Source organism: Ammospiza caudacuta, chromosome 10, assembly GCF_027887145.1.
Source record: "Ammospiza caudacuta isolate bAmmCau1 chromosome 10, bAmmCau1.pri, whole genome shotgun sequence".
NCBI classification, from domain to species: Eukaryota; Metazoa; Chordata; class Aves; order Passeriformes; family Passerellidae; genus Ammospiza; species Ammospiza caudacuta.
In genome coordinates this window covers 27,055,650-27,070,088 of record NC_080602.1, presented here as the reverse complement: position 1 = coordinate 27,070,088, position 14,439 = coordinate 27,055,650, and the positions used below count along the sequence as shown (strand labels likewise).

At 42.6% G+C, this 14,439-nt stretch overlaps 1 protein-coding gene across 2 annotated transcripts in view; it reads right to left on the bottom strand.

The window, feature by feature from the left end:
• The window catches only part of MAP2K5 (mitogen-activated protein kinase kinase 5), a 119,967-nt gene that overhangs the window by 4,674 nt on the left and 100,854 nt on the right, over positions 1 to 14,439 (bottom strand). For both annotated transcript variants that reach the window (XM_058811212.1, XM_058811213.1), the window contains one exon: positions 12,149 to 12,194. In XM_058811212.1, the coding sequence (XP_058667195.1) occupies positions 12,149 to 12,194 (46 nt within the window). The remainder of the gene's footprint in view (positions 1 to 12,148; positions 12,195 to 14,439) is intronic.

Below are 14,439 nucleotides of genomic sequence, written 5' to 3'. Positions count from 1 at the left end.
CAGCCCTGCCTCCAGTGCTGGAGGATTTTCCATCTCGAGCTGCTGCCTCCAAGGACAAGCCACACTAAAAGCTGTTCTAATTATCTGTGCCAGCTATCCACAGGATCCAACTGCGGCTCCCACAGCCAGGAATAGCAGCGAGGAATCCTCAGGCCAATTGTCTCACTGCAGACTCCCAAACCATGGTTAATTCACAGGCACAGGAGGTGGCAGGGCATCCTCAGGGGATGCTCCACGCAGCTTCTGAGGCCTGAGTGGGGTAGGAACTCTGCAGGCTGAGCACAGGTGAACCCAGAGAGACACAGAACGTACCCACAGGTGAAAGGGCCCTGCAGGACACTATTCTAGTGTGATCCAGCTGCTCCATCTCTTGTTTTCCTTTTGAAATTTTGGGAATTTTTAAACCCTTTTAAGGGAAGTGTGAGCACCTGAAGTGCTTGGGACAGCGGGGACTGGGAGGCTCAGTCTGTGTCTGCCAAGAGTGCCCCAAAGCTGCAGCAAGGTCAGCTGCAGCCTCCTTGTCTCTTCCAAATGGGATTGCAGATCACAGATTGAGCTTAACCCTAAAACTGCAGCTCCTCCCTGGGACTGTGCCTGATCTGGGAGCGAGGTTTGCTGGCCCAGTTCTCTCTCACTGTTCTGTCCTCAGACTATTGAGGGCAAGGACTGTGCTTGCTGCACCGGAGAGGCTCCAGCACCCCAGAGCTGTGCTCAGCTGGGTGCTGGAGACAAAGCCCCAGTGCAGGGGGTGGAACCTGACCCCACAGAACCATGGCATCCCCAATCATGGGCTGGAAGGACCTTAAAACCCACCCACTCCTCCCCCTTCCACCGCCCCAGGCTGCTCCCATCCAACCCTGAGCACTCCCAGCATGGACCAGTGGCGTTTTCTGGCTGGAGATGAGGCAGGGACAAGAACACATCCACAGGGAAAACCAAATCTGCTTATTTTCCTGCAAGTTTCTGCTCCTTGCTCGCTCCTCAGCTGAGAGCAGAGCCCAGGCTGCTGAGCAGCTCCACTCGGGAAGTGGGGAGTTTTGTTTGTTGCATGGCCTCCCTAACACACACTGTAATTAAAATGTTGATTACTAAACAGTTTAAATATATGACAGACAATGCAGTTAAAGCCTACAGTTAGGTCAATATGTGATTTAGATTTGCCATTTAAAAACTCTCATTTAAATTTTGCATACATTAATCACTACCATACTTCAATGTTCTGATATCCACCTGACTACACTATTAAAATAAAACTTGCTGCCCCAGGGAAATCCTACTTATTCTTAATTGTTTCGAGGCTTTGATGGGCTTTTAATCTAAGATTAATTTATGCAATTTTAAATAACTCTTCTTATGATTAATAAGCTTGAAAATTAAAAGGAGTCTAAAGCAATTATAATGAGCATTTGGTCATAACCTCATTAGGAGAAGGAGTGAAGGATACAGCTCTGGAATTCTTACAAGACTACAATTTAAGGTTACTTTCAGAGGAGTCAAACATAGTACTTGAAATTGCAAAGGCAGATTAGCCTAGGTCAGCCTTAGAACTATGGCTACCTAGATTAGCACACTAATGATTTCATCCCTCTGATGATATGTGAGACAGTGAAAAGATGGTGCAAAACAAAGATAAATGGATGACACAACTAAGCACTGAAGCCCTGGGGTTGTATTTCTTCCTTTTTTTTTAAGAAGTACTTTTCTCTCCGATTATTTTTCTGTTTGTAGATTGACTTTCACTAATGCATTTTTCCTTTTTATATGATAAAGTTAATTGCAAGCAATTTTCAGCTGGTTTAGTTTTGTTGAGGCACCAAAACTCTCCTGGAATTTACAAAATTTGTATTCAAATAACAACAGTCCCCAGGCCTGATGGATGGACCAAGAGAAAGAACACCTTAACTTTGACCTCAACACCTTAACCTGAACATCAACTGTCTACACACCTCACCCAAATTTCCATTTTAAACAGCAATACAGATTCTTCATTATGATTATAGTATTATTTTCCCAAGCTTTGGACAGCTGGTGACCCCAAAACAGACCTCAGAGACCCCTCGTGCACTTGACTGATGTGTCCAAGCTCCCAACTCATCAGCAGACAAAGGGTCAAGAGGGAATTCTTCAGGTGAGAACAGCAGGAATTGGAGCAGCTCCACTCCACAGCTGGCCCTGACTTCAAACTCCTCACCCCCTCCTCCTGCAGCACCCCAGGTCTGCTATTTGCTCCCTTCCTGTGGCAAAAAACTGGTCTGAAATTTACTGCAGGGTTTAGGGTTTGGCTGTGGCACAGAGGAATCTATTTGCCCATCTGCAGATCATTCTTTCCACAGCAGCTTTGCTTTTGATATTTGTTGTTAAAGCAGAAACTGTCCTTGGCACTCCTCACGCTGCTCAGCTGAAAACGAGCCAGCTCTCAGCAAAGGTATTTCACTTTTGTGTTATGACTCTTAAAAACTCTTAAAACAAACTAAAGCAACCCAAATCTAATTGGAGTTTACTTCTGCAAGTGCTGCTGAGGTTAAGGAGAGCTGCAGAGGAGGAATGGGGAGAGTGGCCCAAGGCTGATGGAGTCTGTCAACATTAGCAAGCTGTCGACAACAGAAGCAGCTCTGCTGAGTGAAACGCTCGGTGCAACATTTTGGGGATGGAAGAGCTTTGACTTTTGCCCAGCTCTGGTCTGGTCTGTGGCCTCAGTGCCCATTAGTAGCTGGAGCTCATTAGGTGTGTGCCTGGAGCACATCTTCTGGTGGGGCTTCATTTGAAATCGATTCAGTTCGTGAGCTTCAAGACCTGGCTGTGATGAGAATGAGAGAGTGGGGGCTCAGAAAGAGCAGAGATTCACACCAGAAAGGCACACCTGACCTGAACTCTGCGGGAGCTGCACCTGCAGAAGTGTCCTCAGGACACAGGAATGGTCTCAGTGACACCAAACAGAGCTCGTCAGGAATTCAGAGATGATACAGAATTTCCTTCAAACAAGGACTAAGTGTTCCCCTAGACTCGGGGGGAAGGGTGAAGAAAACAACTGTTTTCCCCAAGTTTTTCTACTGGGGAAAAAAAAATTTGCTAAGCAAATTACTAAGCTGAAGTAAACTGAAACAATCTCCTAAATGTTTTTCACCCAAATCCTAGAGAAGAAAATGCTGTGTGCACACACACGCACAAATAACAACAATTAACAAAAGCAAAAAAACCCTGAAAATGATGTGGCTGGAAGCAAAAAGGGAGAATGGAACAGCTCGTACTTCGTTAGCATTTTTGCGATGAAGTTTCTGCAAATGAACAAGTTGTTTTTAGAAGTACCACTACGATCATCCTGCATTCCATGGCTGCACACTGCCTGCATGGAGTGCAAAATGACATCCCCGTGTTTGGCAGGCTCTGGGAAGGGACTCAGTAAAGTATTAAATGATGGAGGGGAAGGTGCTGCCAAATCCCCTCGTCTGAGGAGCAGAGAAAGCTAAGGTATGAAACAATGTTGGCATAAACGCACAGAGCCCTGCTGAAAACACAGAGCAAAATACATCAGCACAAGTTGGCTTGGGGAAAAAAATATCAATTCCTTTGAATCCTTCCCAAGGTCACCGAACAAGGACCGAGGCCACCAGTACCATTTCCATGCTCAGAGCTGTGTTTTAATCCAGGGGAGCCTTTCCCTGGTGGAAACCTGGCTCTCCCCAGCCCAGCAGGCACCGGCTCATCCCGATTTACAGCATCTGAGTGTTTCCCCAACCTCTCCCATCAATTCCAGCAGGCAGATGCACATTGATGGGACAATGAACTTTTCCAGGGCTGTATTTTGGGGTTTCAGCCTCAATAAAGCTGCGTACTCCAAGCTCTGCCCCGGGTGGGAGCGCCAGCAGCCGGCTCCAGAGGGGAGGCCGCGGCTCAAAAAAAGGAAAATAAATAAAAAAGAAATCATGTTTAATTTAAAAATTAGAAACTGGAGCAGGCTGTGAGCACAGAGGTTGATTGAAACAAAATTTAAATTCCTGTCAAGCCCATTTAAACACAGGGGCCCTTCATAGGCAATTAGCTGCTCCCTGTGAAGGCTGAGCGAGGCCGGGCCTGGTCACTGTGAGGAGCCGAGAAAAATTAACTAAAATCAGGCGCTATGAAATATTTAGCCTCCCAGTTTATCACCGGGGTTTGGAAGTGTAAACAAGACAAAAATCGATTCCTCGGTGCCCTCCAATCAATCCCCCAAAATGGCGAGGGCATCTGTTTCTGCTCAATTTTGTTTACTCTGGCAGATTTGCCTTAATTGCGGTTGTTTATCTCCCGTTGTCCCCGGGGCCCTAATCTCCCGATTACTAATACTTAACACTCATTTCACATCTAAAGCTACTTCTAATCCTCAACAGGTTTCTGGAGCTCTTAAAATGATGGAGGCCAGGGAGATTTCTCTTTGTGAGAGGAGCATTTTGCGACCCGCAACCAGCTGGGCCCAATCGTCACCAGGGATGGCGGCAACAAAGGTGCTAAAAGGCTCTTTCACAAACTCTGCCTCTCCGCCGGGAATGCCACCGAGAAAAAAAGGCCTTTGATGGGGAAAAAAGGGAAAAAAACCACCCTGAACAAGGGGGCTCTAACAGTCCAGCCAAATAAAGTTACTGTCATAATCAAGCGCTGTCAATCACAATGAAAATCCAATTAAAAAATCTTTCAGCACGGCCCCTCTTCAGGAGAAAAATGTCCTCTATTTATATGCGGGTTTTTTTTTTCCCTTTTTTTTTGTCAACTGCACAAATTAGAAAGTCGTATTAATTGATTTTTTACTACTTTAGGCCCTGATCCTCCAGCAGAATTTCTGCGGATGGAAGAATCAAGCGGCACAAATCTGATTAAGGGATTTGAGGCATAATGCACACAGGTCACTAAGAAGCCATATCTCTATCTCCTGCTTTATACTCTGCTTATTCATAGGCAATTATTACTCTTATTTAATACTGCAGGAGTGTCCTGAGGTGCTAATTGGACTAGAGACCCACATGTAGCTGGTACTCCACAAGCACCAGCCATTTTAATCTATGCAGAGTGTCTGAATAGATTTAAAATGCCAATTTCACTGCACAAATAAAAATTGTACGTGAATTTCAACAGTTGCCTGTTAGAGTAAATTCCTTGATGGATTTGGAATGAATAGAGAGGACAGTATTCTGGGATTTAAAGATAGGGGTCTTATTTTGGAACTGCTAACAGATTTTTTTTCCTCAATTTTTCAAAATAAATACATAAGAAATACGTAAGGAAGACAGCTGACATAAAACATCAACAAGGCAAATGCACAACTTCTCAATATCCAGTAATTGAAAGATTTGCAATTCTGCTACCAAAATGAGTGAGATGTAAATATTTCTCCCTGTGCCTGGAGAACTACTGAACAACCAGCAGTGCCAAATGAAACATTTGCTCAAATTAAACTGCAAAGCCCAGGAGACTCAAGTAGCCAAAAAATATGAACTGTATCCCTCTAAGCTGTTGCCAATTCGTTTTTGTCCAATTTCCTTAGATTTTCAACACCTCTTTCAGCCAACTCGAGTTACTCCTTTTCACATTTCACAGGGAAGTGCTGCTGGTTTGTGCAGCTCTAGGAGGGGAATATTCCCATTTATTCCCAGATATTATTCCCAGATATTCCCATTTGCTGGGGGAACTGGGTGATCCCATAGCAATGGGTGCAACAGGCAGGGAATGAAGGCACCACCCCTTAAGCTGTCACCATCCTGCTCTTGGGTGGTTGCTGGATTTAGTGATACTGACAGAATGGATGTCTCCATTTCAAGAGCCAATTTCTCAAGTGGCACAGAAGAACTCACACCCCAAAGGACAGAGATGGCTTTTCCCCCCACTTTTTTTTTTGGAAAGACAGGGGGAAATATCCCTGACCCACCTTTACCAATTTCAGCTCACTGAGCAATGCTGCCACCTGAAGAAACACAGATTCTTTTCCTCTTAAGCTACCTTGAGCAAGGAAGATATTGAACACCCAGTGACAGGCGCATCCTGAGCCCTGCTGTGAAATCCTTGCCTCAATATAAATTCTGATTTGTCTTCAGTGATTTGATCCAGAACTCCTTGTCCACCGCATGTCTGAAGTGAGAGACTGAAGACCCAGTTTATTATTTATCACATATATTTCATGACTGAGCTGGATGATCCTAAAAAACCTTTCCCAACCTAAACAATTCTATATTTACAACAGCTAAAATACTTGGCTCTGTACTTTTTTTCCTTGAAAAACCAGGACAGAGCCCTTTCCTTCACATCTGCTTGTGTTTGGTGTCTGTCAGAACTTCCCCTTGTCATGGAGTGAATAACTGGGATCGTTGTGACAGAGGAGAGGCTGCACATCTGCAAACAAAGCCATTCATCACAGCTCCAAGCACAGACAATTCCATCAGCCCTGATGGGAGATCCTGCACTGGCCCAGGACAAAACAGAGTAGCCAAAGAGGGAAAATTCTTGGCTCCCTGTGATTCAGCAATGGTGCCGAAACATCTGGATGGGGGCACACAACAAGCATGGATCTCTAAAGCTGATCTCACAGGATCTCTGGGGTGTGTCTGTGCAAAGGGAAGTGCTGAGAGCCCTCTGGTCCATCCCAAAAACCATCACCATCCAAACCCCAGCCCTGGCTCCTCACTGACACCACTGGGGGAAAGCCCTTTATTGACAAACCTAAGCACCAGTGTTTTATTGGCTTTATTCTGGGGCTTTAGATGAAAATCCAGGCAGGATTATGCTGATCCTCCATTTGTTTGTTTAAACCATAAAAGTGTTTCCTGAGAGCTGGAACCAGGGGTTTAACACAACTAACTGCAAATATGTTTAGCTACTCTGCAGACCCTCTGAAATAAAGCTACATAAAATATAGCTACTTAAAACCTTACATTTTAAATTCCCTTGTTGTACTTGTTGGAGATGTGGGAACAGGCAACCAGAATGCATTTCTGAGTCGCTAATATCTTGACACGTCTTAAGATATTTAAATATACAAACTAACTGTTTAACTGGGAAAAAATACCCACTACAGCCAATAAAATCAGGGTGCCTGCTTCAGAGCCATTCCTGAAATGGAGAGGTGGATTGCTGGATGCATAGGAATAGGAAATTTCAAAATTGTATTAGGCATTGAAATAAATAAAATACCAGAGGAGAACAGGTTTTCCAGCACGTCAGTGGCTTTGCCACAGATGATGTACAATTTATCACACAATATTTAAATTTATATCATTTAAATTGATAAAATATTGACATAAGAAGCACCAGTAATTTAAATTTTAAGAAGGATAAAAGCTCCTGGTTGTGTTGACAACTTGAAGAAGAATCATTAGATCTGTGCAAAAGTAATGGAGTGCAGGAGGTGACTGCATCATCTCCATGCCAAATTTTTCCTTGAGAAATCCTAAAGGCAGGCACAACAGAATAACTGCTCCATTCCTGACTTTTGGCGCTTCAAATACCATTTTTTACACAAACACCTTTCATTCCAATAACCATCATGGAGGAGTTCAATGCTGCACCAACAACAAAAAACCCCTCACCAAGAGGCTCCGGCAATTCCAAAAAAAGCACCAACAATCTGCAGCAGCCGAGGCCGAGCTTGCAGCTAAAGAAGAGATTTTAAACAATTACCAAAGCAGGGCAGTGATATCATAAAGGCAATTTCTGCGCTAGCTTGTTTTCTGCAACTCTCCCTGCCTCCGAACAGCTAGAACAGATAATAACTATTAGTAAATCAAACTCCTGCAATATCCAGCTGTGCCTCCCCCATTTACATACAGATAGAATGGGTATATGTTTTTAATATGTATGCCAGGCGTAGTTTTACCACAGCTGAAGTGCACGCTACAAAGGAGGAGGAGAATGGGAATGGAATCAGCATGAGATAATAAAGTGGCCTAGATAAAGTATTAGCCAGCGATTGATCTCAAACAGGGGATGCTGCTTCTCTCTGACCTGATTACTTACTATGCATAGATTCCATTAAATAGAGCTTAGGATGGAAAGCTTTGGGAAAATACCGTAAATACAGGCCCAGCCCCAGCCTGGCTGCTGCCCTGGACTCTGGGTTTAAGCAGGAGTTAAACCTGCCCTGCCTTTAAACCAGAGTCTAAACCTTCCCTGGCTTCAAACAGGAGTTAAACCTTCCCTGGGTTTAAACCAGAGTCTAAACCTTCCCTGGCTTTAAACAGGACTTTAAATCTTCCCTGGGTTTAAACAGGAATTAAAAATTTAAATTACTGGCATTTCTTATGTTGATATTCTATTTACATTATAATGATTTTTAAAATCAATTTAAAAATAAATCTAAAAAAAATTAAAATTTATCAATTTAAAATTTAAAAAAATTTAAAAAAAGATTAAATGTATCAACTTAAACATTGTGTGATAAACTGTATATGATCTCTGGCAAAGCCACTGACATGCTGTAAAACCTGTTCTCCTCTGGTATTTTATTTATTTCAATGCCTAATACAATTTTGAAATTTCCCATCCCCATGCATCCAGCAATTGCCCTTCCCATTCCAGGAATGGCTCTGGACCAGGCACCCTGATTTTACTGGCTGTAATGGGTATTTTTCCCAGATAAACAGTTAGTTTGTGTATTTAAATATCTTAAGACATGTGTCAATATATTAGAGACTCAAAAATGCATTCTGGCTGCCTGTTCCCACATCTCCAACAAGCACAACAAGGGAATTAAAAACAGGAACAGGAGTTTAAATCTTCCCTGGGTTTAAACAAGAGTTGAAACCTTCCCTGGGCTGCCACAGCACAACTCCTGAATAAGCACTGCCCCGAGAGCCAGAAAAACTCTGTGTTTCTGGCAAAAACCACAACAGCAAAGGGGAAAAATCTCTTTATACAGGAGAATTGTTGAGATTTTCATGTTAGAAAGGAGGGGAGAGACAGAGAGGAATGTGCTGTGCAGCCCTTCCTGTAATAATACAGGAATATATTCAATTTAACTGGCTCTCTGCCTTTCTCTTAAGAGGGAACAAACTGGAGATAAAGGAGCAGCATTTTAGAGCAAGTTCAGGATGACCACTGGTAAATTCTGAGGTTGTTCCTTTCCCTGAATGGACAATTTTTTTCTCATTTCTTGGTGAAATTCCTTATTTCACTGCTGTGGAAGAAGTCAGTTAATTTGATTATGCACATCCAGAAAAACCAATGGGTTATCTTGTTTTGGGCATGGCTGCAGGGAAGAAAGGGCAGTGAGTAAATAAATAATAAAATAAATAAATCCTGATCCACCTGCACATGGAAATCTGTGATAATGAAAAACCTGACTTTAAACAGGAATTTCATCCAGCCCTATTTCCTGAAAAAATGGACATTTTGGGTTTTATAAAAAAGAGCTTTTTGCATGACAGGCAGGGGAAATCCATCTCAGGGCTCTGGTGGAGGTGCCAACCTGGCACTCCAGGTATTGGCACTCAGCTCCTCAAATACACCCAAAATACACTGATTTTCAGCAGAGGAGGGAAAGATTCATCTTCTGCTCCCTTCCTTTTGCTTTCAGTGCTTAATTATCCCAAAGTGGTCACAACACAGTGACTCCCAGCACAGTGGTGTCTGCAGGGGAGGAGGAGATGCTCTGGTTTGTCTGCAGGTGAGGGTGGGTGTGTGACACCTCCCATCATTGCTGGAACGCTGCTTTTAATTAAAATAAAGCAACCCAAACTGCAGTGAGCAAGGTGAAACCCTGCTCTGGTTTGAATCAGGGAGAAGGTGACCTTGAGGATGCAGGGTTTCACTGCATCCCTCTGAGCACCCCCTCCATCCACCAGAGCCACGTGGCAATCTCAGCAAGATGGAATTGAAGGATGCAGTGGTGAGGAATTCCAGAATTCACAGGATTTCTGTGCCCAGGCAATGTGGCACTCGGTGCTCTGCTCAAGGTGGGGCTCAGATGGACTCCATGACCTTGGAGGGCTTCTCCAACCTCATTAATTCCCCAATATTTAAAGTTTTGGGTTTTTTCTGGCCCTGTTTTCCAGCAATTATAAATTAATTTCTGCACACATATTTAGGCACAGATATGCTGTGTGTGTATCTGTGTACACAGACACATAATGCTAATGTATATATTCATATTAATTTTATAAATAAAGTGCTCCTTGAGAAGACTGAGGAAAAGCAAAAATATAAAGGGTTTGACTCTATAAACATATGATATATAAATAAAAATAAAGATACAAACATATTATATAAATAATATTAATTATATAAAACATTATTATTAATTATAATACAATAGAAAATAAACCACACTATATATAATATTATAATTAATATAATTAATACTTAATTATAAATACATACTTATCTATAATATGAAATAAAAATAGAAATATATTATATAAATAATATTACTTATATCCTCTATAATATAAAGGAGTGAGCAGCTCCTGTTTTACTACTCATTGTTGCAAGCTCATTTCTAACTGACTAAAAAGGAAGTGGGAAAAAAAATCATTAAATTGTTTAAAAAGTAAGAATGCTCCTTTTTTATTTATTTTTTTATCCCAGAGGCGCTGAAATTTCCAAATAATTTCACAAAACACCTCCTTTAAAGGGGCCCAGCACACTCCAGGGCATGTAGTTGGAAAGATAAATCTGTGCACTTCCCTGCTACTGCAGGCACTCACCCTTTGGCCTCATTTTTATGGCTCTACACCCTGGAGTGGTGTTATTGCTCACAACCATCCCCACGCACACTTCTGGGGGGCGCTGGGATCTGCAGATGTTTTATTTATAAGTGGCAGGCCTATTGCATCACCAGAATGTGCATTTGCAAGCAGAGAGAGGTTTTCTGAGAGCCCATTCCATTGTTTTAATAGCCGAGGCACCCAGCCATGGCAGAACAGAGCACGAGGTAAATGTGGCTGCAGCTCCAGAACCTGCTCCAAGTTTTCTCAGATGTGACTAACTGCAAGAATTCCCCAGCCATCAAAAGTTCATAAAAAAGACAAAAATCGGCCTTTGGTGGGAGAAAACCCAAAGTGGAGGGGCTCTGATAAATTTTAAGGTTTCATTTCAGTGAGGTATTTAAGCAGGTGCCCAACTCCAAGTGCAGATTTGGTGGAGTCAATATCCCTAAAATGAGATTCACAGTTTAATACCTCCTAACCAGGAAAGAGACTGGTCTGGATGTGAGACACCTGCCCCTGGGCATCTTCACAGATTAGCCTTTAACTAGAGAACTGCTGCAGGAGAAAAATTTGTTTATTCTCACAGAAGCAGTGAGAATATTCTCTTTCTTGGAAGCAAGAAATGAGAGGATGCACCAGTGTCTTGATCCTGTTAAAATCCCTTACAATTATTCCTGTATTCCAATTATCCCTGTGTACTTCACGCACAGATGTATATTCATTTCAAATAAATAAGTATATTGAAATGTGTATTTCATTTCAAATAAATCATGATTGTTTTAGAGAAGCTTTTGAGTTACAGCAAGGAGAATATAAAGGAAAGTAAGGAAACATTTTTAAATTAAAGGTGTTTGACATGACCCAGAGGAGATTGGGAGTCTACATAAATTGCTGTATTTAGCAATAATTAATAATTGAAAAATGACAACTGCACAAAAAGTGGGCTCTGAGTTCAGATTCCAAGCCCTTCCACAGGCATACCTCACCAAATATTCTCATTCTCCTGCAGCCCATCTGGTTTAATTTTACATGACCATCACTGAAAACAGTGGCTCTGGCATTTTTTTAAAACACATATTTTAACCCCACTCTCTGTTTGCAATCCTCACTTTTGGGAAGATTCAGGCTGGCAAATGCTGACAAGGAGTGACCTACATTAAGCTGTAATCCCTGGACATCCAAACTGCAAGAAAATGTGTATCAAGCATCAAAATGGTTTTGATTGAAACTCGATAGTGGCTGTGGAAGTTCTGAATTAACTCCCCAAATCACAAGTGAAGGCAACAGCAAAATCCCCACCAACTTCAGAACCACAACTCCACCCCTGCTTTGGGTGCAAATATGGAATTGCTGCACAAGCAGGAAGAGTTCAGAGAGAAATACACTGAGCACACTGAAAAATGCAGGAAAAAAAGAGATAAATTTCTATGTGAATGACCAAAATATATTCACTGACAAATCCAAACTGAGGTTTCACTCACCATTAAATCTTCAGGTGCTGGCCTTTCCTTTGGCTGCTTCTTCATGCTGTGTCATAAAACAAAATGTATTAAAAGAACTGCTGGTTGATTTGAAATGTTGAAAGATTGAGTTGTTTTATTTGAAATGTTGAAAGATTGAATTGTATTTTATCCCTTTTACACAGAGTGAAGAATTTCAGGGTATTAAATTTATCAGGTGCTGATGGGAGACAGAGCTCCTAACAGTAACCAAAGTATTAATTTTGGGTTTTTCCTCCCTCCCGGCCTTCCCTTAAGGGGTGTAGGGCTCCACACTGTTTGCAACCATGAAAAGTGTGTAAATACAGAGATCCCCCAAAAAACAGGAAATACAGAGAGTTGATTCCCATTTTTCCAATTGTATTTTATCCCTCTTATAACGGAGTGAAGAATTTCAGTGTATGGGACACAGGGTTCCTAACAGTAACCAAAATATTAGTGGGATTTTCCTCCCTCCCAGCCTCCCCTTATGGGATATAGGGCTCCCCCCCATGAAAGGTGGGGATTATGTATTTGCACATTTGATTTGTATTTGATGATGTACTTTTAAATCCACTTGTGTGGATTTCTGTATTTACACACCATTTTTTCTGGGGATTATGACACAAAGAATTATCCAAACAGGTGGGAAATCCAACTCCACCTCCAAACATGCAATACCCTGGGGTTCCTACCTTCACTTTCCCCCATTTATTTCCATTACCCTGCAGGGTGATAGTTCATTACACAGCATTAACCTGGTTATAGGATCATGTTTCTCATGCAAACAGTCCTGCTTTTCCCTGCAACAGGTGCAATTAGCTCTGGAGGCCGTGCTTAGCTGCGTGAGGGAACACAATAACGTGGCACAGAGGTGACCACCAGGAGCTGCCTGTGGACTAATTGGATTCCATCCAAGCAGCAGGCTTTATGGAGGGCCTGGCACAAAGTCTGGGATGCTGCTCACTTGACATCTCTCAGGGTTATTCCAAATTGATTGCTTAAATAAGATATAGTTGCTCCTTATTTGGTTTTTTTTAAGCAGTAATTCCCCCCACTGCAAAGCACAGCTATTAAAGCACTGGGTATAAAACACCAAATGAGCTGTGCTGTAAATTGGAGATATTAAGGACACAATTTACCTTCCCCTACAAATAACTGTGAGCCCCTCAGATATTCAGGTCCCACGAGCTGTCTGGGGCAGAGCTCTAATCTGACAGCCCAAAGTAGCCCTGTCCCCAGGGAGAGGCAGCCTATTAGCCACCATTTCTCCTGCTGCAGCTGACATGGGGGGATTTCAGCACAGGCTGTCCCTCCCTCTGCCTCGCTGTGGGGTTTTGAGAGCAGCCTGTCATCGCTGCTTTGGGCAGGATGAAAGGAGCTGGAGCTCCACAGCCCGCGTTGTGCTGCAGGATCCTCCAAATACCCTCGGTCTTTGTAAGCTGAAACCACTGAAAACCGAGGCCTCTGTTACACAAACTTTAATTATTTAGTTACTTTAATTAACTGCTCATCAGCCTGCTTTTTGTGGCTGTATTTGTTACAGGCCGTGGCAGGCCTCAGAGATACTTTCTGCTCTATGAGCTGTTCAGAATTCACTTTTATGGGGTCACTTTTGCTGCAGCGGCCCTGGCGTGTGGCAGAAACCCCTAAAATGAGCCAAACCCAACCTATGAGTGGCTGGGGGCTTTGGAGAGGACAAGGACCCACCCCTGGAGCAGGACAAATCCCTGGGTGAAGACACATCCCCGGATTCCTGCTCCCACCCACACACAGCTCCCACTCTGGTGGCTCCCTCTGATCTCACCCACCCTGCAAGAGGGGATGCTTCTCCCTCCAACACTTCCCATTTTCACAAAATTCAAGCTTATTTCTTCTGCTGTGCATAAATTTCTTCCCTTTTAAAATTATTTTTTGATTTTGAGGGGTGTGGGGCAGTTAGAAAGAGATTTTTCCCTTCCCTTTGCTTCTTTAGGATCTCTTACCTGCCAGATTTGTATCCTCTACTTGCTCAAGAACCGTATTCTTTATTCTACAACCTCCTCTTCTCCCCAATTCTCCTTTAATTTAAAAGGTTTCCAATGAACTATTCCATTTTAAGGACAGCAAATATACCCAGCGGTGTGTTTTAAACCACAGCTCTCAGTAAAAATTACTTACTGAGAAGCCAATGAATTCATCAAGGCCACTTGCCTTCTAAACATCAAGGCAATTTTATACTAAATATTTTTTAAAAATCCCTCAATAATGATATTACATACATGAACTTTGCAGATGAATTACTTACTGTAAAG